Here is a 12900-nt window from a genome sequence, read left to right as displayed (position 1 = left end):
CTTATACTTACGTCATTGTCTGAATTTCCACAAATTGAACAGCATTTACATTCGATACATTGCCATCTGTATTTCCGCACTGAAATGATCATGTTAGGTGTGAACTGCAGACAGGTTGGGTGACCTAAATAACGCAAAAAAGTTACTCAAATAATAGACCATTTACACTGGAAGTGTTTTCAATACTTAACACAAAAAAGGTTCAACTTTAGTAACATAACTGAAACATGAAATTGAGTATTTTTGAACTACAAACAATCCTGGAACTTAAATAAAGTTTTCCAGTTACAAAATTATATGCACAAACAACCCATAAAGTAAAACACCAATGCCCATTAGTTGTCTTTCATAATGATCTACTGGTACGTCACAAATGTGAGTAAACTCTACAAATAAATATGAAAATATGTAGTATAGTTTCAAAGGAAGTGTACCTTTAATTCATCCAACCATTTCTCTCTTAAAGTCACAACGTAAAATAAGATCAACTCTTCCAAGTTACAGTCCATATAATGTGGAACGGCATTCTGTTACACATAAAATCTTCACACAATATCTTCAGATCTTATATTTTTATTAGACCTGCTTTTTGCATTACATATCATAACTCTAAATACTTTGCCTCTAAGCTACATCACCTCACACAGAAAAATATGTCACTATGTTAATGAATAACCGTTTTTGGTATTTAATTGGGCACAGGGATTCCACAGATATTACAAAAAATATTAGCTTTACATCCATATCACACAGCTTAACTGACAGAAAAATATTGGATAATGTGCCTCAGGATTAACATGTTCACGTGACAGAAAGTGCAGCACACTAGCTTGTGAAACAGGACTTTGAGTGGGACCTGGTTTGAATATATCAAGCAGATTAATGACCGTTATTCTTGTCCAATGGCCTGGGTGTGGTTTTTATGCAGTTTTCCAAGTTTACTTAGGTGAATGGTTGGTTGTTCCCCAATCTCTGGTTCATAAAATAAAACACAGAATGAATTTCACACGACTCCCACACAGTTGGCGGTTTCAGAAGCAGTGCAAATGTAAGGAGGAATATGGGGAGAAAGGATACTGCAGAAATTGTCAACTAGGTCTAAGTCCAGGATCTTCTAAATGAAATTAAATAACACAGTGCTATTAATGCAGAATCAGCTGACACATTAATAATTTAGAATGAATACACACCAATGTGATATAGATAGCTTTTCTCCAAACCAAACTTGACAGATATATAAAATTTAAACACAAAAATCCTCTAAAGTAGCACTAAATGGATTTGCCAATTATGATGTAATTTCCAATACACACATTTTTTGAAATTCTGAAAGTAGCAGTAATAACATGATGGGAGTGAAAAATTATCTACAGATAGTACAGAAACCAGACAATACTTATAAGAGTGGAGGGACAGGAAAGGAAAGCAGGGTTGTATTCTTTCACCAAAATTATTCAATCTGTACATTGATCAAGTGGCAAAGGAAACCAAGGAGAAATCTGGAAAGGAAATTAAAATTCTGGGAGAAGAAACAAAAACATTTGGGGTCTGCCAGTGACTGCAATTTTGTCAGAGACCACAAAAAATCTGAAGGATCAGAGAAAGAAAATGGATAATGTACTGAAAAGACGTTACAAGGTGAACATAACAAAAGTAAAACATAGGTAATCTAGTGTAGTCAAAATAACCAGGCGATGCTGAAGGAATTAGGCTGGGAAATGAGACACTAAAAGCAGTAGACATATTTTGTTACTTGGGCAGCAAATTAAGTGATGATGGACAAAGTTGAGAAGATATAAAATGTAGACTGATAATCACAAGAAAAGATTTTGTAAAAAGAGAATTTTGTTAACATTTAATATGAATTTAAGGTTACAAAGTCTCTTCTATTTTTATTTGTGGGGGTGTTACCAATAAACAGTTCAGACAAGATGTGAATAGAAACTCTTGAAATGTGATGCTACAGAAGAATCCTAAAACTTACATGGGTAGATCGAATAACTAATGGAGAGGCACCGAATCAAACTGGAGAAAAAAGAAATTTATGGCACAACTAAAGAAGGTATAGATCGATAGGACACATTCTAAGGCATGAATGAATTATCAGTCTGGTATTAAAGGAAGTGAAGAGGAGAAAAACTGTAGAAGGGGCCAAGGCTTCAGTACATTATGCAATTTTAAACGGATGTATGTTGCAGTAGTTGTGCAGAGATGAAAGGGTAGCACAGGATAGACTAGTGTGCAGAGCTGCATCAAACCAGTCTTCAGTCTGAAGACCATAATAAACATTTTATTCCATGACTTAACACTCACTAATACTTAGCTGTCTCCCAATTTATCATAGAAATAACACTTTGTAGATGGTTGATAAATTCACATTGTAAATAAGCTGGTACAGACATTATTTATATCAAAATAATGTACACTCTTAAGCTCACTAGACAAAACATTAATTGCCTTCTTCTCAGTAGCATGCACTCCTTTCATTAGCCTTGATAACTGCTGTGAATCAATTGGCGTGGATTGGATAAGGTTCTGAGATGTACAAGGCATTAACGTAAAACAACTCCTGCCACAAATGCTCGTGACTATCAATCACACTGTGTTGGTGGAATCCATTGAGTTTCGTCTTGTTCCATGAAGCACTAAAGATTTTTTGCTGGGTTCAAAGTGGATGAAGGAAAGAAGGAAGATTGGGTTTGATGTCCCAGCGACATCAAGGTCATTTGAGGTGGAGACAAGCTTCGATTGTGTCAAGGATGGGGAAGGAAATTGGCTGTGCCCTTTCAAAGGAACTATCCTGGCATTTGCCTGAAGCAGTTTAGGAAAATCACAGAAAACCTAAATCTGGATGGCTGGACACGGGTTTGAACTGTTGTTTCTTCCCAAATGTGAATACAGTGTTCTAACAACTGTGACATCTCACTCAGTCTAAGTATATGAATTTGCAAAGGCAGCCCAGACGTGTAATTTCTGCAGAATGTCTCTAATGCCAAGCACAGTTCTGGCCCAATAATTGCTGTTCAGGGACATGGTAGGTAATATGATTTTCATGGAAATGCTGTGTGGCTCTAGGGTTTCCCGTCGGGTAGACCGTTTGCCTGGTGCAAGTCTTTGACGACTTGCGTGTTGATGGGGATGAAATGATAATGACAAGGACAACACAACACCCAGTTCCTGAGCAGAGGAAATCTCCAACCCAGCCGGGAATCGAACCTGGGTCATTAGGTATGACATTCCATTGCGCTGACCACTCAGCTACCAGGTGGTGGACATATGATTTTCATGAAAATGCTGGGCAAATGGCACAATCTGTTTTAAAACATCTCAGAACCTTCCACAGCTTCCATTGCTCCTATCTAGCATGCAGCTCTCCTAGCACACCCTCCCAAGATACATGATGAATACAAAATCAACCTTCATTGACATAATGACAGAAACACGACCTATCTGACTACATGTTTCTGGTTCCCCACAGTCCATGAGCTGTATCTCTTTGCCTAGTGTGGGTGAGCAACTATGTAGGCAAGAACGAGTAAAGCTCTTTTGCATGCATGTTCAATGTAGCTTCTTGTAAGGTGTTGTTTTGCAAACATGTTGAACAGGAGCTTTGTAGCTAGCTATGAAATGGAACACTAGCTAATGGTCTCATCCATAATGATTTTCTCTTGGGTACATTTCAGATGTAAATTACTTGCTAACTTTTGATGTCTGCTGTGGTAAACATATACAAGAGGACATGGTAATCCAACTGAGAAATGAACCGCATTCTTCAAGGGACTGCAAAACACAGTCACCATCTTTTCATATATTCTCTGAGCACCTGACCTGACTCCACCTTTTATATGCCTGAACTTACAATTAGCTTTGACTTGTAGAAATGCACATTTTTTGTTAAGTGTGCTTATGTTGTAGATCACAGAGTATATTTGAGGTAGGAAGATGGTTTTCTTTTACTGTAATGGCAGAAGATGCATTAAACAGTGCACTACATATAGAGCCACGAAATTGGCAAAACATAGGTAACGCAATAGGAACATTATCTGCCTTTTGACATCTGATTGGTCAAGCATGCTTAGATTTAAGAAGTGTATCAATGAAGTGGGCTAAAACTATTTTTCACTGATGGTGACTGCTAACCAATGAACAATACTGTCATCAATACAACTGACATCAGAGCTCAATAAGTATCTCAACAACTGCCTCTGAAATCACCATTTGATAAGAGCCATGAAAAATGAATATTTAGTCAGTGCAAACCCTAAATGTCTCATCAAAACCAAGGAAGTCCACATGATACAAATTATGGAGAACCATGCAACATGACAAACCATAAAAAGTAACACAGTCTAATGAACCATTCTTGATCTTATTCCCCACAACAGTGTAGCTATATCATTAACATCAATATGCAGCAGTATTTTGGAACATATATTGTGTTTGAAGAGAACAGTCAATTCACACACAGTCAACATGGTTTAGAAAATATGATTCTTGTGAAACATAATTGGCTCTTTACACACACAAACAGTTGAGTGCTACCAACAAGGGATTTCAAATTGATTCTGTATTTCTGGATTTGGTTGGTTGGTTGTTTGGGGAAGGAGACCAGACAGCATTGTCATCGGTCTCATCGGATTAGGGAAGGATGGGGAAGGAAGTCGGCCGTGCCCTTTGAGAAGAACCATCCTGGCATTTGCCTGGAGTGATTTAGGGAAATCACGGAAAACCTAAATCAGGATGGCCGGACGGACAGGGGGGGGGGGGGGGGGGGGGGGGGGGTTGAACCGTCGTCCTCCCGAATGCGAGTCCAGTGTCTAACCACTGTGCCACCTCTCTCGGTTTCTGGATTTCCTGAAGGCTTTTGACACTGTACCACACAAGCAGCTTGTAGTGAAATTGCGTGGCTATGGAATATTAGCTCGGTTATGAGACTGGATTTGTAATTTCCTGTCACAGTTCATAGTAACTGATGGAAAGTCATCGAGTAAAACAGTAATGATTTCTGGCATTCCACAAAGCAGTGTTATAGGCTCTTTGCTGTTCCTTATCTATATAAACGATTTAGGAAACAATCTGAGCAGCCATCACAGTTTGGTTGCAGATGATGCTGTCATTTATTGACTAGTAAAGTCATCAGAAGATTAAAGCAAACTGCAAAATGATTTAGAAAAGATATCTGTATGGTGCAAAAATAGGCAATCGACTCCATATAATGAAAAGTGTGAGGTCATCCATATGAGTGCTAAAAGGAATCCATTAAACTTCGGGTGGATGATAAATAAGTAAAATCTAAAGGCCGTAAATTCAACTAAATACCAAGGAATTACAATTGCAAACAACATAAATTGGAAAGAACACACAGAAAATGTTGTAGGGAAGGCAAACAAAAGACTGTGTTTTATTGGCAGGACACAGAATATGAAACAGAACTACTAAAGAGACTGCCTACACTATGCTTGCCCAGCCTCTTTTGGAATACTGCTGTTCAGTGTGGGATCCTTAAGAGATAGGATTGATGGAGAACATTGAGAAAGTTCAAAGGAGAGCTGCACATTTTGTATTATTGGGAAACAGGAGAGAGAATGTCACTGAAATGATACAGGACTTCAGGTGGACATAATTAAAACAAAGGCGTTTTTGAAAACAAAGGCTTTTCTTGTTGTGGAAAAATCTTCTCATGAAATTTCAATCACCAACTTTCTTCTCTGAATGCAAAAATATTTTGTTTGTGCTGACCTACATAGGAAGAAACAATCATCATAATAAAATAAGGGAAATCAGAGCTTGCACAGAAAGTTACAGGTGTTCATTTCTCCAGAGTGCTGTTCAAGATTGGAAAAATAGAGAATTATTGTGAAGGTGGTTCGATGAATCGTCTGCCAGGAAGTTAAATGTGATTTGATGAATAGCCAAGTGGATGTACATTTGGAAGAGGAAGGGAGACATTCAGAGGCTTAAGCATTCAACTGTGTACCTACTGCTTATTGTTGTACATGGAAGCAAAACTCTGATGCTGTAAGTAAGAATTTTCAGTGTTTTATTCACTGTAATGTTGCAAACATAAGCAAAGTATTGACATAGAGAAATTTAACATTTTAGGTGATCAAGGAATCATATTGCAGAGATGTTGTCTTTAATGAGGATGCTGTTTTCCAAGATGACAGTGTTACAGTTCACAGCAGCATGGTTTGTGAAACACGGCGAATGAGCTTCAGTAACTACTGTGAACCAACAAATTTGAATATTAACAAACATCTATGATAAGGCACAGAGCCAATAACCTAACACAGATCTCCATATCTGTCATTATGGGAAGTTTTTCAGTAACTGATGAATGGTACAATATTCCTGTTAGAAACATCTCAAATAGTACTTATTCCTTTAAAAACAAACTACTTCCATACAGCTAGCTATATATGGCCCAAAGCTATGAATCATGTTCATTCAAATGTTTCCACTATTTCTGTATACAACTGTCAGTAGTGTACAACATCTGAAGACAGACTTCGTAACCTGATAAAAGCTCTGACCTTAATATTCTAACATAGTGGTGCCTCAATAATAAAAAAAAAAAAGTTGCATAAAAGTCAGTTTTAAGGAGTATTAAAGTCCTTTGATAATATTCACTACAACAAACAAATGAATTGGTGAAAAGTACAGATACCAACAAATATTACACAAGTTACATGGTTTCACCTCATCTGTTACTGCTTAATTTGCATGTGTTTTTATTTACTGCATTTTATACGATTAGCCTTCCAGGGCATTCTCAAGTGTTGTAGGTACCTGAAACATTGATGGTATGGAGTAATACTCACATAATAGCTCCATATGTCCACCATGGCACATGGGAACATTGACTGCAATGTTTCAGCTTATAAGTAACCGAAACTGTTGCTTTCAAAGTGAGAGCATACTCGTGGAAGTATTTATATATATCAATGATGTAAGTAAAATAGAAAGAAAATTCCACATGGGAAAAATATATTAAAAACAAAGATTCCAAGACTTACCCAGCGGGAAAGCGCCGGTAGACAGGCACAATAAAATAATACACAAACACATACACAAAATTACGAGGTTTCGCAACCGGCGGTTGCTTCGTCAGGAATGAGGGAAGGAGAAGGAAAGATAGGTATATACTCACACACACACACACACACACACACACACACACACACATCCATCCATACATACGTGTGTGTGTGTGTGTGTGTGTGTGTGTGTGTGTGTGTGTGTGTGTGTGTGTGTGTGTGTGTGTGTGTGTGTGTGCGCATGCGTGTGCGCGCGCGCGAGTATATACCTATCCTTTTTTCTTCCTAAGTAAGTCTTTCCGCTCCCGGGATTGGAATGGCTCCTTACCCTCTCCCTTAAAACCCACATCCTTTCATGTTTCCTTCTCCTTCCCTCCTTCCTGACGAAGCAACCGCCGGTTGCGAAAGCTCGTAATTTTGTGTGTGTGTTTGTGTGTTATTTTATTGTGCCTGTCTACCGGCGCTTTCCCGCTTGGTAAGTCTTGGAATCTTTGTTTTTAATATATTTATATATATCGTTAGGAAAGAAAGTTACTTCAATACAGTAAAAGTCCCCTCTGCATGATGTTAACACATTGCTAAAACTTCTTGTGCGCACATTCATACTGACTACACAAACCCATCCTGTAGGGCTGAAATTTGTCCCTTGCGTAAAACACAGTAAATAAAAAACTTGGAAAGCCAGCAAGAAAACAGAGGTGGTGTAACTATGTCTCTCACTTTCAATAAATTCATGACTGAGGTACCCCATATAAATAAAATAAAATATTACAGATACAGAACAAAAAACATGCATTGGCCCTTCACCTATTGTTCAATTATACAGATAAATGTAAGAAAAGCTGTAATAAAGAACTGAATGAAAGTGGCGTATTTTTTCCATTGCTACTCTACAATATAAATTCTGAAATAATAAAGAGAGATATACTACACAAATAGAGTGGATTTTGCACAAATTTTCACACAGTTATAACTTCACGCTAACCTCAAGATTCTGATTGTATTACAGGGTAAGATAACTATGGTAGGAGGGAAAAATTCTTAATTCTTTATGATGATTATTTGGAAAAAGAAGCAAGATAGCAGAATTTTGGAATCAGATTTTTTAAAGTGAGCAGTAACATTAATAGGAAATCTAACAGAAAATAAATATCAGATTTATCAAAAAATGGAAAATCCAGGATGGAATGTAACAACATAACAAAAATGATAGTTGCTATTGACCGTATAGTGAAGATGCTAAGGCGCAGAAGACTTTCTGTGACTCAGCATCTCTGCTGTATGGTATGTAGCAACTATCCTTTTATTATAATGTCAGATTTTTGTAACACAATGTCTGGAAAATGGTAAAAAATAAGGCCGCTATTCTCACAGCAGTTTTCACCTGGATGCCATTTTTCAAATCAAATGCCACAGAAAACCTCAATTAAAATATCTGAAATGTATTGGATTTCAAACTGATGTCATCTGAGCTACTTAAGAAGAAAAATTATATGCTGCAAAAAACACTCTTAGAGCTTTGGTGTGAGGTGTTAGGTAAGATATGCTGGGGGAAGGGTGGACTGTCAGTTTGCTTTAGCACAAGTATTATTGTTGCCAGAAAGGTTGAAAACCTAAACTGCATGAAGAAAATTTGGCTACCATGATGGTATGCAGTGAAATCCACAAGCAAGCAGTTGACATCCGCTCCATTTGCCATCACTGCCTGACCAAATCCGGTTACCACAAAATAAATGTTTTTTGCAGTTGAGATTGTTTGTGTTCATTTTTAAAGTACATTTTGCCAGATCACTGTTTTCCACAGAAACATTCTCAAAAATTACTTTAAACTCAGTTTTGAAACTAATTTTATAATTACACATATAGTAAACACACCACTTTAGTGGTAACTGGACTGAATAAAAACAGTGCCACAGAATTGTAGGGACTATTCTGCTTGCTTAAGGTCATAATTTTTAGGTGACTAACCAATTCACTGCAAATCAATATATATTTCACAAGCACTGACAATGTCAAACTCCAGTTAACTCTTTGTACTCATGAGATTCAGAAGCCTATGGAAGTCTCTAACATGGTCCTGTACTGGCAACTTGAAAGCACAATACATGTTTACAGAATATTTGATTCTCAAAAGGGAGATGTAAGCAGAAGCAAAAGCAGCACTTCGTGTATTACAATGAAATATGATAGGACCATTATAACTCACTTTATACATGATCATCTATCTGATATCAGTTGCTCTTTGAGACTGTTCATAAACGAGTCACACTGAAAGAAAATTAGTTAAAAATTTGGGGAGACCTGCAGATAATCAGCATCTGTTGCAAAAGGAACATAAGCAAATATACTGAAATTCCTGCACTATATAAAGGTGCAATTATACTCATCTTCTCATGCATTTTTTCTGAATGGCACTAGAAAGGGGAAAATGATAGTGGTACACTATGTCACAGATTGTACTGTACTATGAGGAGGAGAGATGTAGCTCTAACACTATATTACTTTACATTCCCTAATGTCTTGTGGCTAATGTTTACATCAAAAATTTCAAGTACTTTTATTAACCTGGAATAGTACTTGGTGTGTTGAAACACTACACAATAAACTCGGTCACAGTTGCCTGCTGACATAAAAGGAACACACATATTCTTGTCTTTGTTGTGTGTTCTTGTAATTTATTTTGCAGATGTGATCTTTCTCACTCTCATTTTAATTTTCTTCCAATCTTCTTCAGTTTTTCCTCAAGTATATTCTACAATTCATTTACTATCAGCACTAAAACTTTCTTGTTCAACACAACCAGAATTTTATTGGCATTACTGTGTTTACACCATAAAAATCCTAAGGAAACACTTGTTGTTTTCTACAAATCCTCAGCATGTTCACATACACTTATGTACACACTTGATTGACTGTATCTATGAGGCAAATCCTTCTGAACTACTTCCATATTGAATAGCTGTAGTCACAGAAATCGACAAACTGACAGAAAAGCTAGTAATATCTATGGCTATATTGTGCAGACCATTGTGAAGTGCATAGCAGAGGGCACTTTCCACTGTACCAGTTATTGGGGCTCCTTCCATTCCATTTATGTATGAAGCACAAGAAGAATGATTATTCACATGCTCCTGTGTGCACTGTAATTAGTCATATCTTGCCTTTGTGGTCTCTGTGGGACTATGTGCACAGGGACTGCAGTATATGCCTAGACTCATAACTTGGAAAACTGGTTCTTCATATAAGTATCCTTTCATGATATGTTTTGTGTTTAACTTCAAGCACCTGCCAGATCAGTTTTTCACCATCTCTGTAATGGTCTTCCAAGGGGCAACCAAACCTGTGATTATTTGTACTGCCCTTCTTTATATATGTTCAGTATCCCCCATTAGACCTTTGTGGTCCAAGTCCCATGCACCTGATAAATATTCTAGGATGAATCTCAAAGGTGTTTTGTACCTAATCTGCTCTGCAGACGCACTGCACATCCCTAGTATTCTACAAATGAGCTGGTATTACTCCTGCTGTAGCTATGTTTGAGCCTATAATCTTTCTATTTGATATTCCTGACAGCCGTTACACCTGGGTATTTGTGTGAGTTAACAAATACCAATTGTGACTCACTGATGATGTAGTCATAGGATACTACATTTTTTGTTTCGTGAAAACGTGCAATATTTTACTTTTCTGGACATGTTTCTCAATGCCTTTGACACTAATCTTTGCAGTGTTGAGAATTAAGTAGGAGCAATACTCCCGGGTTTTCCTTTGTAAAGGAACATCCGAAAACTGAGCTCAGGGTTTCCGATACTGCTCTGCTAACCTCAATTCCAATTCCTGCCTCGTCTATGAGTGTCTGGACACTAACTCTGGTGCTATTAACAGCCTTTATCGATCACCACAATTTCTTTGGGTTTTGGAAAGATCTGTCAACAATATTCTGCTACAGCAGTTTTTGGAAACTTCACACATTAGACTTTTGACAAACAAATGTGTTTTATTTAGTATCTCTTTATCTATAGCCCTACCTTTGTTTTTGGCTTTCAGTTCTTCTAAACTTGAGCCACAGTGTACTACATAATGAAGATTGAAAGATGAATTCACACACATAACATAATACAGATTAGTCGGTGCTATTTCCCTGAAAAGAAAGAGTAACAAACAGAAATGATCCTATATATAAGTTAAAATATGCTGAAAAAAGAAATACAAAAAATGGAAATGTTTTAAAAGAAGATGGAAAAGTCAGTCAGGGTCTTCAAACCAAGAGAAACTAAAAAGGTTAGGCATGGAGGAAATCTAATGATGGGATGAAATTCGCAAATGGAAGATGTTAACAGTACAACCATGGAAGTAGAACAGTTTTTCAGTCTGAGACAAGCACATATGTAACTGAAGTAGGTAGGAGAAACAAAAGAAAAGAAGAAAGACAAATAGTACATAGGGTGAAGATTTGGCTAAAAATAGGGACTTGAACCACCGTTCATTCAATCCAAAGGATTTGATCCACCATTCATTCAATCCAATGTCTTACCTGTGCCTAACCTAGATCAGTGCAAACAGATGTAGTGGCATTGCACTAGAAATATTATTAAATATACTAAATTTCTCTACATTCTTTCATAATCATGGTATACTGTGAACAGAAAACTGATATTAATAAGAATGACTTCACTACTGATGACTGTTGGATGCCGTTCTCCTACTTAGCAACAATCAATACAATTCACACATAAAATATTAACAAATTTCTGAGAGAGAAAAGAGAAATGATACACATCTTAACAAAAGTAACTGGAAATTGTGAATATTATTACGCATTAAATTTCTATTGAAAAAAGAAATGCTGTGGAATGCATGTGACTGAAAAAAAAATGATCTTCAAATAAATTGCTATATATGCTAAAGAAACAGTTTAGTGTGCAAGACACATTTTTAAGTGAGACATGGCTTTTCACAATATTGCGATATATATGATACTATTAGAACAAGAAGCACCACATCAGAACATTAAATACAAAACATGCACATGCTGACAATGAAGTTATTTTGAAAACTGAATGAAGCTGAGTGAAAATTATTTGTCACAACTGTTCTGCTTTAACTGTGGGGAAAATGAAACAAAAATTACTAAATTGGTAACTTAGATTGTAGGGTCGAACCTGCCCTTGTTTGCAAGTTTCTGTATCAGCTACACCAGCAGCTGGTCAGAGGCATGTTGCAATGAGAAGAGGTGAGAAACCAAGACACCTACTGAGAAAACTTTGCAACTGCTGTTTTAGAATCTATATCATTAAATACAAATATTGATGAAAGAAGTGTACATTGCCAACAAAAAAAAAAGTACATTCTTTTGCACTAGCCATGTACCATATTTACTTGAATCTAAGCCGCACATTTTCTTCCGGTATTTGTAATCCAATCAACCACCTGCAGCTTAGAATCGAGTGCAAAGTAAGTGGAAGTTGTGAAAAATATTGGTAGGTGTCGCCACAACTAACTTCTGCCATCGAATATATGTACCGCTACACAGGCATGCTTTGCAGGCACAAAGATAAAGATAAAGACTGGCACCAAAACCTCTGTGTCAGTAAATAAATTAAAGAAAAGGTAGAAGAATGTAAACATTATGCCGTGTATTCTTTCGTGTTTGCTGCTAGCTCATTTAAATCCTGTCTGCCTAAAAAGCTAGAGTGAGACAACAGCAAACACAGCAGAATATACAAGTCATGTCATGTTTATATTCGTATTATTCTTAAGTTCAATAGTGATACAGTCATAAATGAAGCATGGCAACTGACGAGATTTTTAAATCTAAGGTGACTAATTCCTGTGCAGAATGTAATGTACTAAATAGGGGTCT

General features: G+C 36.9%; 1 protein-coding gene across 4 annotated transcripts in view; it reads right to left on the bottom strand.

Moving 5' to 3' along the window:
- Positions 1 to 12900, bottom strand: part of LOC126334690 (zinc finger protein ubi-d4) — a 229701-nt gene that overhangs the window by 23301 nt on the left and 193500 nt on the right. For all 4 annotated transcript variants that reach the window (XM_049997177.1, XM_049997179.1, XM_049997180.1 and 1 more), the window contains one exon: positions 12 to 124. In XM_049997177.1, the coding sequence (XP_049853134.1) occupies positions 12 to 124 (113 nt within the window). The remainder of the gene's footprint in view (positions 1 to 11; positions 125 to 12900) is intronic.

Source organism: Schistocerca gregaria, chromosome 2 (genome assembly GCF_023897955.1).
Source record: "Schistocerca gregaria isolate iqSchGreg1 chromosome 2, iqSchGreg1.2, whole genome shotgun sequence".
Classification (NCBI taxonomy): domain Eukaryota; kingdom Metazoa; phylum Arthropoda; class Insecta; order Orthoptera; family Acrididae; genus Schistocerca; species Schistocerca gregaria.
Note: the sequence above shows the minus strand (reverse complement) of the source record. Positions and strands in the feature narration are given on the sequence as shown.